At 43.4% G+C, this 27,081-nt stretch overlaps 1 protein-coding gene across 3 annotated transcripts in view; it reads left to right on the top strand.

The window, feature by feature from the left end:
* Window positions 1-27,081, top strand: part of OTUD6B (OTU deubiquitinase 6B) — a 64,973-nt gene that overhangs the window by 33,377 nt on the left and 4,515 nt on the right. For all 3 annotated transcript variants that reach the window (XM_033934698.1, XM_033934696.1, XM_033934697.1), the window contains exons 3-5: window positions 6,538-6,633; window positions 23,799-24,111; window positions 26,945-27,006. In XM_033934698.1, coding sequence (XP_033790589.1) covers window positions 6,538-6,633; window positions 23,799-24,111; window positions 26,945-27,006 — 471 coding nt within the window. The remainder of the gene's footprint in view (window positions 1-6,537; window positions 6,634-23,798; window positions 24,112-26,944; window positions 27,007-27,081) is intronic.

Genomic DNA, 27,081 nt, shown 5'->3' with positions numbered 1-27,081 from the left:
GACTCATCGGCGTACACTTGGGGAGCGCACCTCGAAGGCCTTCGGACTCAGGGTCTTTGATCGAGTGCGGACCAATGTTCCCTCTAAGGATTGATGAGGTGTGTGCGAAAAAAATATGCATGAGCGACAAGTTACACTCTCCACAAATTTATGAGCAGGCGTGGAGGACGAGTGCCCGTGAGATTGTGGGAGGGTTAAATACTCAAAACTTAGAAGAAAAACAATTTACTTAAAGTTTTTTTAATTACGTAATATCATCAGTTATTCAATTTTCACAAATATTCTCTTCGATTCTTTTCAGTTTTCCAAAAACCCGTTTCCGTCCCGTCTCCGCGAGCTCCCATCCGCACAAGCCTCAGTTATGATTTTATACTGAATGTATTTTATTAAAGTATAAAAAGAAACAATATTCTGTACAATTGTCATTTTATAAATACAAATAATACAGATCAACAAAACCCTTGGCTCCTCTCCCCTTCACATATATCCCCTCTACTATCAAGAAAACTGAATAAGCCAAATTATTATAGAATGCTACACAGAAATATCATGCTAACAGAATACCGCAGTCACACATAGCAGGAATAGGGTTAGGGGAGTGCAACTAGGGCAACTGTCCCCCTGGTCAGAGAGAGCCCTAAGCCACTGCCTGGACTTTGCAGTCCCCAAGTTATGTCTAACACCAGCTCTAGCAGGATATATATTTCAAATCTGATATACTCAAATCACAAAATAGAAATAAAATTATTTGTTTCTACCTTTTGTTGTCTCTGGTTTCTGCTTTCATCTTCTTTTCACTCTCTTCCTTCTAGCGTCTGCCTTCTCTGTCTCTTCAATCCAGCATCTGCCCCTTCCATCTACTGTCTGACCTCTCCCCCTTCCATATGGTATTTGTCTTCTTTCTATGCCCCTCTCCCCTTTCCATTCAGCCTATGCCCCTCTCTCGTTTTTACATGATTCATTCCAGATTCACTGCTCTCTTCATTTTTATCTCTCCTACACCAGATCTAACATCTTTGTCCCTCTCAATTTCTCTGCTGACCCCCCTTCCATCTCATTCCTGTCTCTCCCCTTCCCCTCCTCTAATTTCCCTGCCAGCTGTTTCCTTTTTTCTTCTCCCTTCCCCCTGTCCAGCAGTAACTCTCTTCCCTTCCTTTTCCCTCCTCCCCTCCCAGCAGCATCTCTCCTTATCCCTCTCCAGGTCCAGTAGCTTCCCAGACTCCTTTCCCTCCTCCCTTCCCAGCAGCATCTCTCCTTATCCCTTTCCAGGTCCAGTAGCAGCTGTCCCTTTTTCCCCTTGCCCAGAAGCTTCCCAGACTCATTTCCCTCCTCCCCTCCCAGCAGCATCTCTCCTTATCCCTCTCCAGGCCCAGTAGCAGCTGTCCCTTTTTTTCTCACCATGCCCAGCAGCTTCCCAGCCTCTAACAGTGGCTTTCTCCCCTCCCAGCAACTCTCCTTACTTGCCAGCCCAGCGATTTAGGAAGGCAGCCTTGGGTCCTTTGTTGGGTCGCACCGCCTCTGAGGAAAGCGGAAGTTGCATCATCAGAGACGGCTGTGACTCAGCAAAAGCCCCAAGGCTTCCTTCCTGAATTGCTGCACTTGTAAGTAAGGAGAGCCGCTGGGAGGGGGGAGAGAGCACACTGTCGGACTGCGCGAACTACAGCTCGTCGATCTTGCCGGTCCTGTGCGGACCGGCAGGAAATTGTTGATGTTGATCTCACTGGTCCTGCGTGAGCAGGGCAGACCGCCGCCGCCGCTTCCTCTCACCTCCGCCGTGCTCGATTGAGCGACACGAGAAAAAGTATGAGCAATGCCACTGAAAATAGTGAGCGATCGCTCATGCGCTCAGCTTAGAGGGAACATTGGCGAACCGTCACTGCCACATCAACCTGCTGGAGCTCTGGGCCATTTACAATGCCGTGGTGGCGTTTTGTCATTTGCTGCAATATTGCGTGGTCCTGGTGCTTACGGACAACCTGGTGGCGATGTATTATGTAAACAAGCAAGGGGGTACGGGTTCCCTGTCGCTTTGCAGGGAAGCCCTTCGTCTTTGGCAGTGGGCGTTGCACCACAACATCTTCGGGCGGTGTATATCCAGGGCGCGCAGAATTGTCTGGCGGACAAGTTGAGTCGCCTTCTTCAGCCGCACGAATGGTCACTCCATTCTCATACTCTGCGTCAGATATTTGTTCGGTGGGGAACGCCACAGGTAGACCTGTTGCCTCTTTTCTGCTCGAGGATGTTCTCCCCAGATCGTCTCAAGGCGGATGCTTTACTTCTCGATTGGACGGGCAGGTTCCTCTATGCATTTCCTCCCTTTCCCTTGATTCTCAGAACACTGGTGCATCTAAAGTTGGCCCGCACCACCATGATCCTGATTGCCCCTTGGTGGCCCAGGCAGCCGTGGTTCTCCCTGCTCCAACTCAGTGTCCGGGAGCCTCTGCTTCTACCTGTGTTTCCTTCTCTGCTGTCTCAGAGACGGGGTTCGCTGTTGCATCCCAATCTGCAGTCTCTACACTTAACAGCTTGGTTCCTCTCCACATGCCTCCATCCTTCGGTTTCTCTCAGTCGGTGAGGGATGTTCTCGAGGCATCTCAGAAGAGCTCCACTCGGCAATGCTATTCCCAGAAATGGACCAGATTTGCTGTGTGGTGTGCTGCACGCCGCATGGAGCCGCTCTCTGCCTCCTTGTCTTCTGTGCTGGATTATCTGTTCCACTTGTCTCGGTTTAGCCTCAAATTGACATCTATTCGAGTCCACCTCAGTACGATTGCTGCCTTTCATCAGCCGCTTGAGGGGAAACCGCTCTCTGTCCATCCGGTGGTTTCCCGCTTTATGAAAGGTCTTTTCAATGTCAATCCTCCACTCAACCGCCCCCCCTCCCCCCCCCCGTTGGTTTGGGATCTTAATGTGGTACTGGCTCAATTGATGAAACCTCCGTTTGAACCCATTGATAAGGGTCATCTGAAGTACCTCACTTGGAAAGTGGTGTTCTTGATTGCTCTCACGTCTGCTTGCAGAGTCAGTGAGCTGCAGGCTCTGGTTGTGGACCCGCCTTTTTCTGTATTTCATCATGACAAGGTGGTCCTTCGTACTCATCCTAAGTGCTTGCCTAAGGTGGTTTCGGATTTCCATCTCAACCAGTCCATTGTTCTTCTGGTGTTTTTTTCCGAAGTCTCCCTCTCATCCTGGGGAGGTGGCGCTTCACACTCTTGATTGTAAAAGGGTGTTGGCCTTTTACCTGCAATGCACCGAGTCTCATCGGACGGCTCCTCAACTTTTCATCTCTTTTGACCCTAATCGGGTGGGCCATCCTGTTTCCAAGTGCACCTTATCCAACTGGTTAGCTGCTTGTATTTCCTTTTGCTACGCTCAGGCTGGTCTCTCGCTGCAAGGTCGAGTCACGGGGCATAGAGTCCGAGCGATGGCGGTGTCGGTCGCTTTCCTCAAGTCCACGCCTATCAAGGAGATCTGCAAGGCTGCCACTTGGTCTTCGGTTCATACCTTCACCTCTCACTACTGTTTGGATGCCTTTTCCAGGTGCAACGGCCAGTTTGGCCAATCGATTTTGCGTAATCTGTTTTCATAAATTGCCACCTTTCCCTCCGTCCCTTTTTGGTTAGCTTGGAGGTCACCCACATGTCAAGAATATGCTGCCTGCTTGTCCTGGGATAAAGCACAGTTACTTACCGTAACAGGTGTTATCCAGGGACAGCAGGCAGATATTCTCACAACCCTCCCACCTCCCCGAGGTTGGCTTCCTTGCTAGCTATCTGAACTGAAGACCATGAGGAGGGGATGTACCCTCTAGTGGAGCAGGAAGGCACGCATGCGTGGGCAGCACAGCAAACTTTGAGATCTTCAATCAAAGTTGCTTGAAAAGCTGTCCACGACGGGGCTCCGTGGATGACATCACACACATATTGAGAATATCTGCCTGCTGTCCCTGGATAACACCTGTTAAGGTAAGTAAATGTGCTTTACTCCCACTCTCTTTCCTATCCGCCAGCCAGTTTTTAAGCCACGTGAGTATTTCTCCCTCAATTCCATGGCTCGCAATTTTTTGAAGTAGTCATTCATGTGGAACCTTGTCGATCATCTTCTGAAAATCCAGATATGCAATGTCAACCGGGTCGCCTTTATCTATCTTCCTGTTTACTCACTCAAAGAAGTGCAGCAAGTTCGTCAAGCAAGATCTTCCTTTGCTAAAGCCATGCTGGCTGGTCCTCATCAGATTGTGTCCGTCAAGGTGCTCAATGATATGGTCCTTTTATCAGCGCCTCTACCATCTTTCCCGGAACCGAGGTCAGACTCGCCGGTCTGTAGTTTCCAGTATCACCCCTTGAACCTTTCTTGAAGATCGGCGTAACATTCGCCACCTTCCAGTCTTCCGGAATCCTTCCTGATTTGATCGACAGATTGGCTATTAGTTGAAGCAATTCAGTTATAGCCCCCTTTGCCTTCTCCTAACCACACTGGCACTGTGGTGTAAACAAAATAAACAAACAAAAAAGACTTTTCCTCTCTGTTAAATCCTAGCTCAAGTTTGTGGTCTAACACCAGCTCTAGCAGGAGACACATTTAAAATCTGACACATTGTAATCACAAAACAGAAAATAAAATTATTTTTTCTACCTTTTTGTTGTCTGGTCATTATTCAAATCTTGTTGGTCACCGGCTCTGGTTGTCTTCTGATAACTTGATTGCCAGGGTCTCCTTTTTTCTTCTTTTTCCATGCTAACCACCCATCTTCTATTTCTGTCCTCCCCTTCCGTTTCCCTTCCCTCCCCCGGAGGTCTGGCATCTTTCTTTTTTTTTTTTAGTCTCCATCTACAGATCCACCTTTTCTCAACTACCCTTTCATCCAGCATTTCTCCCTCTTTCCCCACCACCCCAGGGTCCAGCGTTTCTCCTTTTTTTTCCCACCTACACTCCTATCCAGTATCTCTATCCCCCCTCCACACCATCCCTTGCGTCCAACTTCGCTCCCTTTTGTTCCTTCCCTCCCTAAATTCCATTGTCCACTATCTCTCTCCCTCTCCTCTGTTTTTAGATCCCCCCCCAAAGTCGAGCATATGCACATCTCTTTAAACCCCCCTTCCCCCTCCCCCGTGCCACCACCCCTGAAGGCCTATAACACCCCTCCCCCCCCCCCCCCGGTAGGCCTGCATATTCCCCCTGGCCTCCCACGTTCCATTTACCTAATATCAGTAGCTTGCAGACTCGCAGAGATCGTGGTGCTAGCGATCTTTGCAAGCTGCCATAGGTCTTTGGAGCTGTTTCTTTTACCGCGATCCTGCCTCCGACGTCAGAGGAGGGGCAGGACCACAGTACAGGGAACAGCTCCAAAGACCTATGGCAGCTTGCAAAGATCGCTAGCACCACAATCTCTGCGAGTCTACAAGCTACTGATATTAGGTAAATGGTGCACTAGAGGCCAGGGGGGAAGCCGGACACCAGTGGGAGGCTAGGGGGGAAGCCAGACACCAGCGCTGCCGCTCCTTTTTTTAGGGGGCGAGGGGGGAGGGTCAGTTACCAAATCGGGAGGCCGGGGTTTTTTTTGTGTGTGTGTGTTAAATCGATTCGAACCAATTTGAATTGTGAATCGGGCAGCACTAGTAAATATCCTTTGGTCAAGACTGAATATTCCTTTTTACGAGGAAGATTAGCAAAGGTAAGACCTAATCTTCCAATATGAATGACAGCACTACTACTACTACTTATCATTTCTATATCAATGAAAGGCATAGGCAGCGTTATAGAGAGAGTGAGCAGGCTAAAAAAAAAAGTATCCATTTAGCAGTGGTGACTACACAATGTGTATACTCAGTATCGGTGACTAAATACAATACATATATTCCCAACCCTGAGATGTCCTGTCTCTGTCCAAATTATATTGTAAGCTCTTCTGAGCAGGGACCATAACTATGTATATTTAACATTCAATAGACACATAATATTGATTGGTTAGAGAGATTTTCAGCCCAAAACTATCTGTATGGTGGCTGAAAAATCTAAGGTCAAGAAAGCTATATGTTCAGCAGCCGATGGTGAGTATGTAATTTTATTTAAATGTTAACCTGATATTGAATAAATAGTTATAGCAATTGCTGTTGCATAATTTCTATGTGGTAAAAACAATTAGCAGGGTTTAAAAAAGGTTAGACAAGTTCCCAATAGAAAAGTCCATAATCCATTATTAAAATGGATTTGGGAAAATCTACTGCTTATTTCTGGGATAGGCAGCATAAAATCATTTTTACTCTGTGCACTTGTGGCCTGCATTGGCCTCTACTTGAAACAGGATACAGACTTGATGGATCTTCAGTCTTGCCCCAGTATGTACTTTAATTTCCTGGGATGTGTCTTTAGTTCAGATGAGAAAGACCTGGTAATCTGACTCAGCTTGCATGGTGGGGCAAAAGAAAATCCCAGGCAGACTGCGGATAACCTGGGCCTCTACCTTTGGGCAATATCTCAGTGTGTGCAATATGAGCTTTAACTTCAGCATATCTAACAGCTGTGTTCACTTTCTAGGTGGAATCTCTTGCTAATGGGAGTGAGAAATTGGCATTTGAAGATAGTGAAAAACCAGCTCAACATTCTCGGCCAACAAAAGCTCAAAAGAGGCGGGTATGATAGTGTTTTCATTGCATGTTTACAGTTTAGAGCAGCTCTGGTCTTTTTATTCTGGGATATTATATTAAGAAGTTGAAATGTCCTACTAGACTCTGTCTGACAGAAGCAGATTAGCACAGGTTTGTAATACAAGTAGTGGTTTTCAGCAGGGTGGTTAAAAATCAATGATTTCATTAAAAAAACATTTTTGTTTTATTTCAACCAAGTTACTATGGTTCTACAACTCATTTCAGACAGTCCCCACATCCCTATCACTACAGGCAGTCCCCAGTTTAAGTACTTATATCAAACTGGTACTTATGAACTGGGGTTCTGCCTCTCCCTTCCTGTGCCAATGCGCCCCTTCTTCCCTTCCTGTCAAAACGTGACCCTCCTCCTCCCTTCAGTGTCCCAATGCGCCCCTCGTCATTTTTCCTCCATTTAGTGTACCAAATTTGTGCCTCTCACGGGTGTTTACCTCCTCTGGCTGACTCTTTCTCCTCCCATCTGCACTTCACAAAGCCACAGCCGCTGGTTCCTTTCATGCGGCTCGCAGCTGACCTGGCAGTGAGGGAAAGCTTCTGGGTCGGCTGCAAGTCGTGTGCAGGAATCAGCGGCTGTGGCTTTGCGAAGTGCAGCTGGGAGGAGAGAACCAGCCAGAGGAGGTAAACACCCATGAGAGGCACAAATTTGGTACGCTGAACAGAGGGAAAAATGAGGGGGCACATTGGGACACCGAAGGGAGGAAGAGGGTCGTGTTTTGACAGGAAGGGAGAAAGAAGAGGTTTGTTGGCACATAAAGGGAGAAGCAGGGTTGCGTTAGGACACATAAGGGAGGGAGCACAAACTTTGGATAAAGGAGGGAGGGAGCCTGAACTTGGGACACAGAATGGAGGGAGAGAGGGGAGTATGAACTTGAACTTGAACTTGGAGGGAGTGAGGGAAAGAGATGCTGAGGTGGGGGAATAGAAAGGAAGAATTGTTGGGCATCTGTGCTTGAGTGAGAGGGAAAGAGAGATGGGAGCATGAACTTGGGACATAGGATAGAAGAATGGAGGGAGTGAGGGAAAGAGATGCTGAGGTGGAGGAATAGAAAGGGAGTCTGAGTGAGAGGGAAAGAGAGATGTGTACATGGGAAAATGAAGAAAGCAGTGAATTGGGCATAGGGAAGGAGAGAAATATTGGACATGGTGGTGGGAGAGGTATGAGGTCCAGATGAAAGGGAGAAATGTCGGATGTGGTGGTGGAAAGGGAACAGTGGGACAGATGAAGAGAGAAAGTAAGTGTAAACCTATTTTTTTTTTCTTTCTATTTAAACAACAGTACTTTATTTTGAGGACTGTTTCTTTAATGTTTAATGTTCTTTAGTACCTTTATAGACTGAACTGTACAGGATCCAAGTTGCATACAAACTCAACTTAAGAACGGTTTTAAAAAAACGGAACTCGTTCTTAATCTGGGAACTGCCTGTACCATCAGTATCGACCCTAAACAGACAAAACTATCCTATTCCGATTCCACTTTCTCATTACTTTGACTTCCCCTCCTTCAGACTGCTGGTCCAATCCCTAATCTTAAGCACCCTGGATTACTGTAATATCATATATTTGGGCTCCTACAAGAAAACCATCAAACGTCTGAGACTCATTCAAAACACCGCCGTCCGACTAATCTATGGCCTTAAAAAGTCAGACCATATCAGCCCTTACTACAGAAAACTTCACTGGTTGCCAATAGAAGCGAGAGTCATCTTCAAATTCGCCTGCCTCTGCTTCAAAACCTTATCTGGCTCATCCCTGATATATCTGTATCGCCACTTTGCGTTCCCAGGCACCAATCGAACGCGCAATGCCTATCTGTTTACTTACCCATCCCCAAAGGGATGCACCTACAAAAGATTCCTTAATAGAACTCTCTCATTCCAAGCTGGCAGATGGACAGATTGCCTGACCACCCTCATCTCATCTGCCCCATCGTACTCTTCCTTCAAGAAATCTCTCAAATCTTACCTCTATGATAAATTTCTCGAACCCCTCCCCTCCAAATAACCAAACTCTACCACCTCTCCTTCCCCCAACCTCTCCTTGCATAGTAATCCACTTCAACCTGATTATACAGTCTCTTGCATCGTATCTTGTTCTTAAGTCGCTCGCACTGTATTTTCACTGTATAAATATCTCCGTTGTAAATGTACAGGCTCTTGCATTATAAATCTGCATTGTATCTTCGCTGTATAAACACCCATGCTGAATATGTACAGTCCCCTGCATTGTAAATTGCGCTCAACTGCATAGTACATTCCCTTGCATTGTATCTTCGCTGTGTATGTACAGTCTCTTGCATTGTAAACCGCTCTGAACTGTTTGTGGTATTGTGGTATACAAAAATAAAGTTGTTATTATTATAATAATAATAATAATGAACTTTATTTTTGTTTACCGCCATACCAATGAGTTCTAGGCAGTTCACATCAATCAAAAAAAGCTGAACAGATCTCCAGCTTATAGAGAAAAACCTTTTACAGACTGGAGAACCAAGACTGATCTGACGTCACTTAATAATCACCTCTTTGTCTTCCTAGTCCAAATGATGGTCTTATCATAGCTCGACTACTGCAACTCTGAGGACTTTCTTAAGAGATCAGATTCCACTGGTGACTCTTGAGGTGGGGGGAATGCTAGCCTAGTGCCTAACCTTCAGTAAGCCTGGTTCTAAGAGAGAGGTTGTAGAGGATCAGCATTAAAGATACACCCCTAGCTCAGTAGTGAACTACTGTCTGCCTCTGGTGATATGATGTTTCCCAGCCTTACTGTGGTATAAAAGAACTTACACCTGGAAAAAAGAAAGGGCAAAAAAATCCTACCAAAGTAATGCCCTGTTCCAAAGTGGCTGCTCGGGTTACAATTTCTGTCTCTGTACAGACAGAAAATGTTACCCAGGCAGAGGGAGTAGTTTTATGTACAAGCTGTCTTCCGCTTGAAATCCTCATGAAGGAAGTAAAAGAACTGTGAGAGGTGGCAAGATTGAGATGCATCCGTGAGAATGTAACTCGCCCTGGATAAGGGCTGGTGAGAAATAAACAAACAATGAGCGGTACATCAATGAAATGGTTCATGAGGTGTCAAAGATTTCCAGTAGTAGAGAAGAGACTGTGCTGAGGGAAGACAGCTGGACTCAGATTACAGAACACTGCAAGATTGGTACTGTGACTACCCCCGCCCTTGAACTGAAGAACTGGTATGCTTTTCTGGAAGTGGAGGAGATGAGAGCATCCCAAGGAGAGGAAAGACCAGATCTTGAAATCCTAAAAAGTTCTGGATCCGTGACCACTAGGAGGCATAAGGTAGTGGTAGTTGGCAATTCCCTTCTGAGGGGTACAGAAGCGTCCATCTGCAGACCAGACATGATGTCATGAGAGGAATGCTGTCTGCCTGGTGCCAAAATCCAAGATGTTACGGAGAGGTTGCTAAGACTCATCAAGCCTGATTCTGCTCATCCACATTGGTACTAATGATACTGACAGGTACCCCTGCGAACCTGTCAAAAGTGACTTTGTGGCTCTGGAAGAGAAGGTGAAGCAGTCAGGCGCAGGTGTTAAGGGTAAAGGCCAGGGCAGAGAAGCTCGCATCCTGGAGATGAATGCATAGCTACATGGATGGCATCATCAAGAGCATTTTAGCTTCCTGGACCATGGGATGATCTTCCAAAGGCTGCTGAGCAGGGATGGTGTGCATCTATCAAAAAAAGGAAGAAGTGTCTTTGCCAGCAGGCTGGCTAATCTACTGAAGCAAGCTTTAAACTAGAAGTGATGGGGCAGGGTGATCAAAGCTCCCGGGTAAGTAAATCACTGAATACCTCTACACGGACAGGAAAAGAGGACAATGTTTCTTGAAAGCAGTATATACTAATGCTCAAAGTATGGGAAACAAGATTCTGGATCTAGAAGCTGTGATGGAAGAAGATGGATTTAGTGGCGATCACAGAGACATGGTTCAAAGAGAACGATGACTGGAATGTAGTTATACCAGGTTATAATCTGTTTAGGAAAGACAGGGTAGGAAGAAAAGGAGGAGAAGTAGCATTACACTTCTCCCTCGGTATTCGCGGGGGATAGGGGCAGAGCCGGACCGCAAATTGTGAAAAACCGCGAATAACTCCTGCCCCATGTAGATCGCCAATAGTAAATGGCTGCCGTGAGCTCCTGTCGTAGTCTAGAGAGACTACGGGAACTCACGTGACGGTGAAAGCTAGAAGGATGCTAGATTGCATAGGGAGAGGTATGGCCAGTAGAAAAAAGAAGGTATTGATGCCCATGTTTAAGACTTTGGTGAGACCTATGACTGTTTAAAATTGAAAGGGATTGGGGGAGAGGAAGAGATTTTCTTTTGGGGACCTTGGTTGTGGGGGAATATTTTAATTAATCATCTGTTAAGGAGGAAATTTAGAGAACAATTGATGAAATGTGTTGTTAAATGGAAAAATGAATCTTAAATTATTCTCTTTAAATGTTAATGGTCTCAATCATCCCATTAAGAGGAAGAAAATGCTTAATTTTTTGAAACAACAGAATGCGGATATATGCTATATCCAAGAAACGCAGAATACAGGAAACTAAAAGGAGATGGGTAAAATATTGGGGGGTTTTGCCCCTGCTGTGGGAAAGAAGGCTGGGATAGTAGCTATTTTGTTGAATAAGAAATGTTCAGCTATGTTACAATGAATGCTGCAGATTCCTTAGGAAGATGGTTGCACTTGGATATGAGCTTGGGAAATAATACGCTGGTGCTTTTCAATGTATATGCCCCTAATTCGAATCAAATTGAGTTTTTCAAAACTCTGCAAAAGCTGATACTACCACTGGCTGCTTCTAATATAGTAGTGGCAGGGGATTTTAATGCTGTTATGGATCCATTGATGGATAAAAAACCTAGTAAGATTTTGAAGTCTTTGGGATTAGAATATCTTACTCAATCTTGTGGTTTGAAAGATATATGGCGTATCCTTCATTTTAATGAACGGAAATTTTCTTTTTGCTCCCATGTTCATAAATCATTTTCGTGAATATATTATATTTTTGTTTCAGATCAATTAGTTCAGCAGGTAACAAAAACCACCATAGACTCAATCATTTTGTCAGGTCATGGTGAAGTTTGGATTGAATTTAAATTTGTTGAACAGGATAGTAGTATACCTGTGTGGAGATTTAATAATACATTGCTTGCAGACTCAAACTTTCTTGAAGAATTTCAATTAAAAATAAATGATTATTTTCAGATCAATACCTCGGAAGAAATCTCCTTAGAAACCTTGGGGGATGCTTTCAAAGCAACCGTGAGGGGACAAATCATTTCATATTCAGCATATATTAAGAAACAACTAAAAAGGAAATTTTCTAATTTAGAACAGGAAATTAAGATTTTGGAGTTGAAATTGGCTAAGAAATGCGAACAAATTACTTTGCAGGCCCTTTTTAAAGCTAAAGGTAAATACAATGAGATTTTCTCACAGTTGGTCAGGAAAGATTTGTTTTCACAGCAAGCCTTGTATTATGGAAACTCGAATAAAGCGGGAAGATTATTGGCAAATTATCTCAAAGTAAAGCAAAGAAAGACAAAAATTCTGGCAGTTAAAGATGAGAAGGTTGATACCCATTCTCAAATTGGATCTATTTTAAAACAATTCTTGAACTTTTATAAAGCTTTATATTCTTCCGAGTCTTATTCAAACAAGGAGCTAGAAGATTTAGAATTTTAAAAATTAATTATGGGGCCAAAAGTTCCTGAACATATAAAAGAAAGTCTTGAGGAGCCTATATCGATAAAAGAATTACAAACAGCGTTGAAATCTCTTAGAGTTGGATCCACTCCAGGTGGTGATGAATTTACTGTAGAGTTTTTTATAAGTCATTTCAAAGCACCCTATTACCACATCTGTTAAATTTTTATCAGGCTCAACTGACTAAAGGTTGTATTACAGGTACTATGGCAGAATCCTTAACTATAGTTTTGCCAAAGCCAAATAAAGATCCCATGTTGGTTTCAAATTACAGGCCTATTTCTTTAATTAATGTAGATGGAAAACTTCTGGCTAAGTTACTGGCTTTACGCTTGGCAAAGGCTCTCCCTTATATTATTGGTATGCATCAAAATGGGTTCGTTGCTCAGAGACATTCTTCAAACACCAGACTGGCTTTTCATGTGTTGAATTTAACAAAAGATATGGAAGATCCGGCCTTCTCTGTATCCTTGGATGAAGAGAAGGCCTTTGATCATGTGGAATGGACCTTCATGTATCAAGCAATGTATTGGTTTGATATTGGTTCAGGTTTTATACAAATGATTCAAACTTTGTATAGCTCCCCTGCTGCTAGATTGTATATTAATAATAATTTATCAGAGCGTTTCTGTTTGCAGCGGGGTGTTAAGACAAGGATGTCCTTTATCTCCTTTGCTTTTTGACATTGTACTGGAACCCTTGTTATTAACTAGTCAACACGCAAAGGAGATCCAGGGTATTCCTTACACAGGTTGGGAATACAAGGTATCTGCTTATGTGGATGACATTTTGCAATCCTGAACCAACCATTCCACATTTGCTGGATTTGATAGAGAAATTTGGGAAATTTTCAGAATACAAAATAAATTGGAGTAAATCTGAGATTCTTCCACTAAATGTACATTGTACAAAAGGATTATTTGATTCATTTCCCTTTCTTTGGAAAGAAGAAGGTATAAAATATCTAGGTATTTGGATAAAAAATAAGCTGGAAGAAACAATTAAAGTAAATGAAAAATCTTTATTGCAGAAGGTCACAGAAATGTGTGAGCATTGGAATCCTTTGCATTTGTCTTGGTGGGGAAGAGTTTAAACTATTAAAATGATGATTTTGCCTGTGGTTTGTTACCAAATGGGTATGTTACCAGTTTATTTTCCGGGGTCCTTTTATAAAAAATTAAATAGTATTCTTACAAAATTTATTTGGCTAGGTAAAATTGCAAGAATTGCTCTAGTATCTTTACAAAAGCCAATCACGGAGGGTTGTGTAAATTTTCCTAATTTTTATAGGTATCATCAATCCTATATTATAGGTATCATCAATCCTATATTATATGTCAAGGTATGTATTGGATCCTCTCAGAGCTCATGGAAAAGTTCCCAGATTGGTTGACGTTGGAATGGCAACTCATGTTTCCTCTGAGATTAAGCCATGCCATGCTTGCCGTATTCGACTCAGCCGGCATCCAGCATCAGATGACGAGAAATCCTCCCAGATGGTTCTATCAGGAGTGAATTAGGGGTGGATGCTCTTTGACATTATTAGAGTCATGAGCAAGTTTTCACTTATTCCATCTCTGCTCACAGAATGCTCCTGGATCAAGCAATGGGTGTGAGATTCAGCCTCGAAGGCTACCTTTCAAAGGACAGATGCTTTTTGGTAAGGGACTCAACGATCTTATGCCAGTTCAAGTATGCAAGATTGTCACTCAGAAACCTTACAAGATAGTAGACCTTGGGCGTCTTGGGGCTCTGGGCAAGGAAATTTTGCTCATACTCGGGTAGTTATGCCCTTCAGAGAGCTTTTCAAGGGTCCAGACAGCAGTTCAGTAGCGTCTGACAACAATACGGTTTTGGCTCTCGCCTGTACCCAATCTCCAAGAAAACACAATGACACCAGGTCAATGGCAGCACCTCCCCAGATATGGGGAAGGCTGTTGGCATACGTAGAAGTCTGGGCACAAATATGATCAGACCAGTGGGTCCTGGAGATCGAGAGGGTTACAAGATCAAATTCTCTCACCCTCTCTGCCTTTTTCATAGATTCGCCAGCCGGCCAGAAACGGTGATCAATGGTAAAGAGATTCTTAGATATTTGTGCCATAGAGCCCATACAGGACGAATAATTGAGCTTGGGCAGATACTCCATATACTTCATAGTGCTCAAGAAAGGCTCAGACGATTGGAAACCATTCCTGGATCTCAAATCCATCATTGCAGCACTGAAAGTGCTTCATTTCTGCATAGAGAAGATTCGTTCAGTCTTTGCGGCAGTGGTGCCAGGGAAATTCTTAGCCTCCCTGGATTTGATGGAGGCCTATCTTCATATTCTTATCTTTCCAGCCCACATAAAGTACTTAAGATTTCATGTCCAGGAACAACATTTCCAGTTTTCTGCACTGCTATTTGGACTGGCCACAGCACCACGCATCTTTACCAAGGTGATGGGAGTAGTTGCTGCTCATCTCTGCAAAGTGGGGATTCAGGTGCACCTGTACTTGAACGACTGGCTAATCAGCCCCGTCCAAAGGGGAAGGAGAGCAAGCGGGGACGCATTTGGTCCATCTTTTGGGATAGATAGTCAATTTCAAGAAGAGCCATTTGATTCCAACCCAGCACCTGGAGAGTACCTGGGAGTTTGGTTTGACACAATAGTGGGCTGTGTTTTTCTGCAAGAACCACACAAACAGAAGCTCCTGAAGCAAATAACATACTGCCTGATGAGGCTGGCCCCTACTTCGTGACATTACCTCCAGGTTCTGGGGTTAGTGGCAGTGACTATTGAGGTGGTACGTTAGGCAAAGGCTCATATGTGTCCCCTGCTGGACTTCCTTCTGTCCCGCTGGTCACCTCATCCAGATTGCTCCAGCAGTCACTTCCGTGGTAGGCGGAGGAAAGGAGCAGCTTGCGATGGTGGCTTCAGCTGGTCTCTCGAAGAGCATGCTACTCCAAATAGACTCCTGGGTCATTCTAATGACAGATGCCAGCCTTTACAACTTGGGCATCATGTCTGTCAGAGAAAATGGTCCATCAATTGCCTGGAGCTACAAACCATTCAGCTGGCGTTGCAAACAGCAGCGATCCCTGGAAGGAAAGGTGGTCAGAGGTTTTTTTGGGGGGACAATGCTACACGGTGGTTTATGTCAACAAGGGGGCACCAAGAGTGCTCCATTGTGGCTAGAGGCTTGACTGCAGTTTTGATGTGCCCACCTGCAGGCAATCTCCGCAGCTCATGTAGAGGGAGTGAACATCCAAGCTGACATTCTCGGACAGCAGACACTGGACATGGGGGAGTAGTTGTTGTCTCCATAGTGTTTGACAGCATAGTTCGGCTGATGGATCTCATTGCCTCAGTAGTGAGCAAAAAGGCAGATTGCTTCTACGGCCAAAAATTCAAGCCTAGATGTGCAGGGTTGGATGTGTAGTTCAACCTTGGCCGAGGACAAGACGATGTGGAGGCTTTGAAAGCTCTGATTTCAGAGGTTCTCACAGTCTTGCAGACATGCCTTGAGAAGGGACTAACAGTTGTTTCATTAAAAGTCGAGGTTGCAGATCTCTCATCAGTGTTCTCCCCAGAAATTTTTTCCAGCCGGGTGGCAAGAAAAAGTAGCCGGGTGGGGCGGGGCGGGGAAATTTGGTAGTGGGGAAAATTAAATGTATACTATTTTTATTAGTTAATTATTATTATTTTCCAATGCTCGAAATGACTTCCTTTTTTAAGATTTGACACTTGTGCCAGAATATTTTTACTAAATTTAAGAAGTATCCAATTCTAGAAGTGAATAATTAGATGTTCACCCTCTTTCAAATAGTATAGAGGTTTAAAAAAGGGAAATGCGTTAATGAAGTCATTAGGTTCAATCTAACCATTTATTTCTGCATGAATTTAAATAACTAAAAAAAAAAGATAAATATAGCTCATCCAGTCATACAAGAAATGGCTGTACAACACCTCTAATAATGTTTTGATCACTAGGTCTCACTGAGGATATGAAATAGATGCTATCCCCACTTCCAGACCTCTTCCACATAATTTATGGAGAGGTGTTACTGAGCCTTGAAGGGCACCTGTGTGATTGATCTTTATCTGCTTCTTTTTTATTTTGCTATAGTGCAAAGTAAGAGCTAGGGCAAAACAGTATAGGTAAAGATGCAGGTAATAATTAGCAATGTATTAAAAATATTTTATTTTTATATGTTTATAATGTCATTTGAAAGCTACTTGATGATAATACAACTTTAATTTAATTCTTTATAATGTGTGTCTGTGTGTTGGGGGGGACAACACCTACGTCAACAGTAAAGTTAGAATAGAGTCATTAAATCCAGTGGTGTACCTAGTATATATGACAGCCAGTGCTAATCATTTTTTAACAACCCCAAAAAAAGATATTTTTAGTAATAATCCATGAGTCACACAATAAGGGTGCATCTAGGAAAAGGCAGCATCTTAAACACTGCAGTGAGCACTAGAACACCAACACACGCATTGTAAAACTAAACAAACCAGATCCTACACAGTCAATTGATCCTGTAGTCGATGCTAACAGAAAGCCATGTCCTTTTCATACACACAGAACACAGATACACCCTCACCCAATATGGAATAATCACAAACTAAAAATAGAAATATGTAGACAAAAGTTAAACTGAACCAAGAAACCAGACTCTGCATACAATGCATCACCACAGAAACAGTGACACATGTCCCCTAATACTATGCAAAATATAAAGACAGTAGATGTAAATTTGAAAAAAACTTCTACATAAGTCACCACTTTACAAATTAACAAATAGAAATAAAATAATGAGAAATATGAAAATACCATTTTATTGGACTAATCCATTTTTCAATTAGCTTTCAGAGGCCAAATCTTTCTTCAAGACAGTACAGTATACAGCTATTATGGTATCCTGTCCTGACCTGAGGAAAGGGGTTTATTCCCTCCCAAAATTGCCTTATTTCCATTTCCTAATCTAATCTAAACCTTAAGTTTCTATACCGCATCATCTCCATGAGTATGGAGCTCGACACTATTGATAAATTTTAATCAATACAGTTACAATATTACTTGATTCTACGTAAAGCAACAAAAATATTTTTTTTCTATCTTTTGTCGTTTCTGCTTTAGTCATCTTCTCTTCACTCTCTTCTTTCTATTCAGCATTTGTCCTCGCTCCCTTCCATACAACATCTGTCCTCTCTCTTTGCCCCTTCCACCCAGCCTCTACCCTCTCTCTACCCCTTCCATCTACTGTCCACCCTATCTCTGCCCCTTGCATCCACTGTCCACCCTTTCTGCCTTTTCCATCCAGTGTCTGCCCTCTCTCTGTTCCATATGGTATCTTCCCTCTTTCTATGTCCCTTCAATAAACTCTATATCCTGTGCCCTTTCTCTCCTTTGTACATGATTTATTTCAGCTTCAACCCCTCTCTGTTTTTTGTCTCCACCCCATGGTCTGACATCTCTATCTCCTTTCCTTCTCTCCCCCCTCTCCAGTATCTGCCTCCTGTCTTTCCCCTTTGGTCTAATCCTCTCTCTTTCTCTCCGTCTTTCTTCTGTAAGGAGATCATGTTGATCTTGAACACTGAATAATTCTTCCACATTCTCCATATCACTGTACTGTAGTCTGGTCCAGCAGACTGTTTTGGCACTATTACATGGGTAATAGTAAATTCATTATGCATCAGCTTTCTACACAGAATGCCACAAGTCTCCATTTCTTGTGCTGTGCTTACATCTGCCAGCGTCAGAAACTTGTGAGACAGATCCCTTGGCAATACTACACTTCGGAGCCCTTTGACCATCTGGTTCTGTATGGTTGCAGGCTTTAAAGCTCTGTTTACTGGAGGAGACTGTCCAGCATACATAGTTGCATCACTCTTAAGGATCTGATCAGAGATTACATTAGACAAGGTGGTATTTTTAGGCATGGAAAAACAGGATATGTTCTCCTCAATCTGCTCAGATGCCTTCAAATGCCCTTTAATATTCGTCTGATCTCGGGCTAAATCTTGCCTCCTGAGCTGATCTTCATAGGAGAGCGGAGTGAGAGCCATATCGGCAGTGAGATCCGTTTTGGGCCGCATGTTGTGCAGGGCTGGACTAAGGCAAGTTGTAAGCTTCCTTCCATCGCTCACTGCTCTTGCTTGCTTCGGGCCTTCCTCGTTGCCGGGTCCTGCCTACTTTCGGAAACAGAAAGTAGGCAGGATCCGGCAGCGAAGAAAGCCCGAAGCAAGCAAGAGCAAGTTGTAAGCTGACCTATCTCCTATAGCGAACCCATGCTCTGGGGCGTGTGCATGCCGACTTCCCTTCTCTTCCTCCCTCAGGACGTGACTTCCGGTTTCGGAGAGAAGCGGCATTCACATGTTAGAGCCCCGGAGCATGGGTTCAAGTCGCTTGCTGGCGTTAAAAACTTAAAAAAAAAAAAGTCAGGCTCCTGCGATTCAGGCTGTGCCGAGTCAGCCCGGTAAATCTCCAAGCCGGTGAGAAGGGTTTTTTTAAAAATGTTGAGCAGAAGGCGGCAGCAGCAGCAGGATTGCGATCGAGATTACAGCCGGGCGCTCATCTAAATTAGCTGGGCGGAGCGCCCGGCTGAAAGGCCCTGGGGAGAACACTGCTCATGCTTTAGAGAACACAGGACCAAAGTTTCTCTGGCCTCTCATCCAGATGTGGCAAGATTCTTAAAGGGGACTCTTTGATTGCATCCTCCAGTAAGATCATCCTTTCCATCCTGGAGCCTCATTCTGGTCCTCAAAGATTCCCTTTGAATATTTGCAGGAAGCTTTCCTTCTGGACCTTATTTTCAGGATGGTGTTCCTGGTAGCTATTACTTCTGTGAGAAGTCTCAGAATTGCAAGCTCTCTCGTGCAGGGAGCCATTCCTCAAGATTACAGAAGCAGGGCTTTACTTGCACGCTTAGTCCTGTCGTTTTTACTAAAAGTGGTTTTGGCATTCCATGTCAATCAGGAAGTCTGATTACTCACATTTCTGCCCACAGGGTCAAAGTAAAAGGACCAAAAGCTGAAGCTACTAGACATTTGTAGAGTTCTTCTCTGTTATCTGGCGGTGACCAATGACTTTCGGGTCTCGGATCACCACTTGTGCTCACCAGCCAGGCCAAGCACAGTAAGACAGCATTTAAGGTCTCTTTCCAGATGGATCAAACTGGCAAATTTTTTGGCCTATATTTTCCTTGGTAAACAGCTGCCAATTTCTGTGCAATCACATTCTACCAGACGAATAGCTTCTTCATGGGTGGAGTTTCGAGCAGTCTCATCTGGGGAGATTTGTAGGGCAGCTATATGTCCACCTTTCATACTTTTTATCAAGTTTTATAGAGTGGATGTGGCAGCCAGGAAGGACGCTGTCTTTGGGTCCTCCATATTGAAGGCAGGCTCAGGGGTCACGCCCTAAATTCAGGGGACTGCTTATGTCCCTATTGTTCAGGACTACGAGACACATTGCACTAGAAAGAAAGATTAGCTTTTTACCCTGATAATCTTCTCTCTTGTAAATGTGCCTAGTAGTTCTGAAGCCCTATCCTGTCATTGTGCCTGCTTTCTGTCTGAGTCAGAGTATGAGTTGAGACTTCAGCCACTCAGCTAGAATGAGTCTTAAAAAAAAACAAACAAACCCCAAACAGGTATTTTTGCTTTAATGGTTACATGAGTAGCTACGAGCTCCAAGAATGTTAGTGCTTGTTGTATGCCTTTTTTTATTTATTTTTATTTATTTTATTTTATTTATTTATATTTTATTTATTTAATTTTTTATACTGTTCTCCCAGGGGAGCTCAGAACGGTTTACATGCATTTTTTATTCAGGTACTCAAGCAGTTTTCCCTCTCTGTCCCAGCGGGCTCACAATCTATCAAATGTACCTGGGGCAATGAGGGGATTAAGTGACTTGCCCAGGGTCACAAGAAGCAGCGTGGGTTTGAACCCACAACCTCAGGGTGCTGAGGCTGTAGCATTAACCACTGCGCCACACTCTCCCACCTTTGTTAACTTTGGCCCTCTTTTACGAAGCCATGTTGGGGGGTTTTAATCGCTGTCCATGGTGGTGGTAACTCCGACAATTCCTATGAGTGTCGGAGTTAATACTGACAGGGCTGGTGATTTTTATTTATTTATTTATTTTTAACCTAACGTGGCTTCATAAAATAGGGGATTGTTTGTTATACTTGTTACAGAGAACAGAATTCTACTGTCATAGAGATTCCCTAAACCCCTCCTTATGTTTTCTTCTTAAGAGTGTTTTTGACTGCTTTGGGATGAACTGAGGGAGCATGGCACAGCCCTCTGGGAAGAAGGCGGAGTCAAAAGATGTGTGACATCCTTCAGCAACTTGCGGGTTCAGGGACAAAACCCTACTGTTCAGGACTACTAGACACATTTATAAGAAAGATTTGAGGTAAGAACCTAATCTTTCTATAGGCTCCTTTTACGAAGGTGTGCTAGCGTTTTTAGCGTGCGCATATTAGACGCTAACGCCTCCATAGAGTTGGTGTTAGTATTTTCCGTGTAGCGTGGGGTTAGCGCTCGTGGCATTGAAGCGCGTGCTAAAAATGCTAGCACACCTTCGTAAAGGGAGCCCAATGTGTAAGGCCTAGGGCTTGCCACAGACCCTGTCTACAAAGGCCTGGGATAAAATCTGAAATAACTCCTGGCACTTTTTTTCCTATCTCCATCCCCTCGCCACAAGAGCTTTTCCTCTTTCCAAAGGACAATTTTTAGGTAAAAGCTAAAATGAAAATCATGACACCAGCCAACATTGGAGGTTTGTGTGCGGTACTGTTTGTAGCCTCTTAACTACTTGGATTTTTTGTGATTCTTATATCTTACATTTTTTTATATTTAAGACAGCCAAGAATCCAGTAAGACTCCTGAGGAATGCATTTTTATTTTGCCGAAACACAGCCCGTGTTTTATATATTTTGGCTGTATTTTATATATTTTGGCTTTCATTCTGTGGGTCACTTGTAACTTTATACAACCTTGTGTATTGTTTTTTTTAATTTTTTTGCATGCTTATTAAACTACAAACTGCTATATCCATTTTCTATCCCACAATCTTTTGTTGCATTACTGCTTCATTCCCTTTGTGGAACCTATTTGCATTTTTTTATATTTTGGCACCCACCGGACAGGACTTGAGAACGATCTGGATTTCCTATCACCAGTCTATAATTTCCTGGATGACCTCTGAAGCCCTTTTTAAAAAGTGGTGGCCACCCTCCAATCTTCTGGTACTATGATGTTTTTTAAAGAAAAATTTCAAATTACTAACAATAGTTCTGCAAGTTCATTTTTCAAGTCTATCAGCACTCTGGGATGTATATCAATAAGTCCAGGCGATTTGCTACTGTTCAATTTGTCAAGTTGACCTATTACATCATCCAGTGTTAAAGAGATTTGTATAAGCTTCTCGGATTCATACGAATTGAATACAATTTATGGCACCAGTATCTCTCCCATATCTTTCTCAGTGAAAACTGAGGCAAAGAATTCATTTGGGGCTCCTTTTACTAAGGTGCATTAAGGCCTTAATGCGTGAAATAGCGCACGCGCACTAGACCTTAACGCCAGCATTGAGCTGGCGTTATTCTAGAAGTGTACCGTGCGGTGTAGCACGCGGTAATTTCGTGCGTGCACTAAAAACGCTAGCTCACCTTTAATCTCTCCGCTATGTCCTTGTCTTCCCTGAGAGCCCCTTTATCCCTCGGTCATCTAGCAGTTCAACCAATTCTCCCTTCATCTTATCCCTCCTCTTGCCTCCAAGCTCTCAACCTGAACTATTCTGCTTTCTCTGTCCCTTCTCTTCACACTTTTACCCTTTCAGTTTATCTGCATTGTTGCAGCTCCAGACCTTTTTCTGTCTTGTTTTGATTGTGGTTGCCTCTTCCTTTAGCCTGGCCAAATCTCATTTTTCTCCATACCTAAAGCTACGCATTTGTACAGATGGCCCGATAGACAGACATTCACCCTCCACAGAAATCATTATTGACTTATAAAACATACTGAAAAAATTTTTTAACGTCATACAAGTAACACTCAGAATTATCTACAAAACATTATTTTATTTCTGTACCGTATTTATATTCTGCTTAATCTTAATAACAAAAAACAAAATTGAATATAAAAGTATAAAGACATTTGCTGCTGTCATGGGAGTTTTTATTTGATGGTTTTAAAAATCATCAAAGCCTGTTTAATGTGCTACAATAATGGAACAAAGTGTCCTGCACAAACATTCCTTATCTGTTATTAGGTGCCATCAGCTTGATTTTAAGAAAATTTCCAGGGGCATCTTGATATTTTGCCTGTGCACATTATTCCTTCGCCACAATAGGGCTCTCTCTTTGACACATTGTTGGTATTTTACTGATCACTAGCAGTAAATTTCAAGAGATTGAGATCATAAAAATGAGATTTGTGCTGTTATGGCATGTGCAAAATGAATGCTGCTAACATTGCTTAATCTGGGGTGGGGGGGACCCAAAACACTGAGGATTAAGGGGATGACCTCACCTAATCCTTCCAGTAGAGCACTGAGCAATATGAGCACCTTTATATAACCTAAAGATCTCTGAAAGCAGACGTAAATCCCAGTGTTGATCTTGGGGGACATATTGTAAGTGTGCATGCTCCTTCATGCACATGTATATTTTTACCCTACTCTAGTCTTGACCAGGACAGGCAGGGGTGCTCTTCAACACTAGCAATAAAGATCTGAGCCAAGAGCAGATCCCAACATAACTTGCCCCAAGGGCTCTTAAAACACAAGTAATTGGTCAATATGTACCTTCACTCTACAAGAGCCAGAGACTATTTCCAGACTCAGTGGATCTGGTGTTCCCCCTTTTGTTTTTCTATCCAACCAAATAGAAAAACTGAAACACTATAATAAGCCCTCAATCAGTCATCTTGACTCCCCCTTCCCCCCAATGGTGTTAGCAATTATTATCCGTGTGCCTGAACAATAAAGAGAAGCATTGCTTAAAATGAACTATCTGCCATGGGCAGTATTTACAGTACATACATATCAATGTCCCCTGACAGGATGCTGAGGCATCACATGAAGGACAGAGGAATTGCAAAACTTGACCTTGAAATAGGGCTGACATTGAATTAAAATTAAACCATTGCAGAAAAAACAACAACTTGAAACTAGAAAAGTTTGTAAGACAGAAACCTTACCAGTAAAGGTTAAGTAGGTGGTGAGATGAGGATGAGACATTAAAGCAGCCTGTATGCACATATGTATTTTCAGGAGATACAGGAACATATAGAGACTTTGCTTGGCTTGCAGGTTATTTATATCCTTTGGTAGTTTGTTTATAATATCTTACAAACCCTTGGGTAAATGAATTCATTTTTTATTGCTGTTCCTAATATGTAGGATAAGAAAGCAGCTTTGGATAAAGAGAGAGAAGTACGGATAGCTGAGGCTGAAATAGAGAATCTCTCAGGAGTCAGACACCTGGAAAATCAAAAACTGGGCAATTTACTTGATGGCAGGGGGCTACAGATCAAACAAATTCCCTCTGATGGACACTGCATGTACCGGGCTATTGAAGACCAGCTGAAGGAACGTGGCCACATCTTGACATTAGCACAGCTGAGAAGTCAAACAGCACAATATATGCAGAGTCATGTGGATGATTTCCTGCCCTTTTTAATCAATTCCAACACAGGTGATATATACACACCAGGTGAGTCTTGCCAATGCCTGTCTCACTGCTGACATTGTATTTTTTGAATAGCAGCAGTCCAGCACTTTATTGTTCGTACTTCATAGCAGTGCTTCTCCTTGCTAAACATCTCATCCCCTGGTGTTCTTTGAGCCATTGCTTTTAACAATCTTTTGTGATCCTAGGCCCAGATTCACTAAAGATAGTGATTCTATCGCTGTTGGACGATTCTCTGGCTGATTTTGAAACAGTGATTGATTCACTATCTTTTTTATTTTTTTTTTTTTGCATGCCCACTCCCTCCTGCCATCGTCCCGTCTCCCCAAATAAAACACAATGGCAAGAGGGATGCCCACTCCCTCCTGCCGGAAAATACCTCTCCCCACCCCTGAAGAAATATGGCAGGAGGGATGCCCACTCCCTCCTGCCATCAGCCCCCTCCTGTACCTTTATGTTGGGAGCAGGAGGGGTGCTTCCTGCTCCTCTGGCTCCTCCAGTGCACTGCGGACCTTAGGCCCCGCCCCGGTTCATCATGTGATGCATGGGGAGAGTCCTAAGGCCCTGATTGCCTCAGGCGCCTCCCTTGGGAGGAGCCCGAAGCGCCTGAGCCAATCAGTGACTTCCTTAGGTAGGAACCTAAGGAAGTCACTGATTGGCCATTGTCTTTTCGGGGAGCCAGGCCGATGGCAGGAGAGAGTGGGCATCCCTCCTGCTGTTTTGTGGGTTTTTTTTTAGGGTAGCCGGGCCCATGGCATCCCTCTTGCCTTTTTCTTCGGGGGGGAGGGGGCACATTCACATTTGTTGTGGGCCGCGTTTGTCTGGGGGGGGGCGTTGGCAGCAGTGGGGTTTTTATGTTTGTTTTTGTTTTTTTGTTGTTTTTTTTTAATGGGCAGATATTTTGCTTGTGTAATACACGCAAAAATCTGCCTTAAAAAAAAAAATGAAAAGAAAAATCCGGCAGACCTAAGAGTGGCCTAAGACTCAGATTAGCAAGATACCTTAATCCCCTCCCACAGCCTTAAGACTCCGATTAGCCAGATACCTTAATCCCCTCCCAAGCTGTGGCTTCAGGGAGACCTGCTGGTTCAGCTGATTGGGGATTACCTTTTCAGATCAGCTGATGGCAAGGGATCCCTCGATCAGGCAGGCACCATTCTCAGCCACTTCTTAGGTGCCTGCTTAGACCAACATCCTATATAGAATCAGACCCTATACTTATATTACTTATGTGTTTTCAAACATACATAACTGAACTCCTGAACTGAAAAATCATCCCTTACTTAGCTGGAAGAAAATTTGTTCCCTAAAATTTATTTCTCCCACTTTTACTCCGATAACACCATTGCTGGCCTATTCTCCATTTAGAAAACTGAAATTGAAATTAGATTTAGTTAACTTTCCCTTAGCCAATTTGTTCCAACAGTTACCGACAGGTTTGCAGCAGTCAGGTTTTAGGATAGTAAAATCCGATTCAAAATAGCCAAGCAAATGTTAGTGAATCAGTCGCTTGGCTATTTTGCATGGGGGTTTACTAATTTGCATGGGTGGATCAGATCAGAGAAGAGATTCATCGGACAGCAGTTTAGTGAATCGGGTCGGGGGAAAACTGATTTTACGACCATCGTTACAGGATTGGTTTAGTAAATCTAGGCCTTAGTAAAGGAAAGAATGGGTGTGAAATCCTCATTTGTGCTGACCACAAGAGAATGAGCTTTTTTACTAATGCTGAGATCTGGTGCACTCCTTTGCTTTAAGGCAAGGGTGTCCAACCTGCGGCCCAAGGGCCACATGCGGCCCTGTGAAGTATTTTGTGTGGCCCTGGTCGAGGGCGATGCAGTGTTTTCCTCTGCTGCCCCAAGATGTTTACCATCTTGCTGGTTCCCTCCTCTGTCTTGCTGCAGCGTTTGCGCAGCCCCAGAAAATTTTTGTTCAGCCAGTGCGGCTCAGGGAAGCCAAAAGGTTAGACACCCCTGCTTTAAGGTTTCTAAGCTAATAACCTTCATTACAGTGTGATTTAAATGAACTGTGCTATGTTGTCTACCTGAGTCTTCATGCACAGTTTGTACATAAAACTCTAAGCATAGGTACCCATGTAATTCACAAAATCATGTATAAAGCCTTTTGCACTTCATTACTTCAGTCCCCTTGGTTGGTGGAGTAATGTTATCACTGTTTTATTATAGAAACAAAAATAGAAAAAATCAGTGCAAAAATGATTTGGTAAATATTAGTGTTTGGTGAACAGAAGCCAGGAGAGTTAAAAAAAAAAGAAAGAAAGTGCTTGTGTATATAGACACACGATTTATTAAAAAATTTTTGAGTCACTTTTCCTTGGCAAAATCTCTGAGGAGGAAGGGGAGAACAAGAGCCAGCTTCAGGAGTATAATAAAGGAGGTGGGGCAGAGAAATGTAAATCTGCCATTGGGAAGGGTGGAGGAGACTAGAGCTTGAAGAGGGAACTAGGCAGAAATGTTGGGTCTTAGGTTGGGGACATTCTGTGCAAAAACAGTACAAATGAACAACAGTGCAGAATTTTCAAACTTTTTCTGCAGAATTGCTCCAGGAGTAATGTGAGAGAGAGATGGTCAATGATTTAATCTGCTTGTTCACCATTTTGCCAGCCCCCTTATGATGTCTGACATTCTGGCTGGTATGCATGCCTATGTTATCTTATGCCAGTTAGAACTGGTTCTCTCATTCTTCATTGTGAGAATACTATAGGACTGTGGGTGCTATATGACACTTCCTCCTCTCCACCTAAGAGCCAGAGTTGCAATTGAGTTTTAAAATCATTGCTTTCGAAGGCCTAAAAGGGTGAAAAATCAGTTTAAACTGATACTATTTTTCTTTGCAGAGGCATTTGAAAAATATTGTGATGACATTGTAAACACACCTGCTTGGGGAGGCCAGCTGGAGGTCAGTATGATGCTAGACCTCTGCCTATGGTCAGGTCTTTTCAGTGAAGATGGGCTTCAGCAGATTGAGATATAC

This window comes from Geotrypetes seraphini, chromosome 2 (assembly GCF_902459505.1).
Source record: "Geotrypetes seraphini chromosome 2, aGeoSer1.1, whole genome shotgun sequence".
NCBI lineage: Eukaryota > Metazoa > Chordata > Amphibia > Gymnophiona > Dermophiidae > Geotrypetes > Geotrypetes seraphini.
The sequence above is the reverse complement of the archived record's forward strand: the minus strand, read 5'-3'. Positions and strand labels throughout refer to the sequence as shown.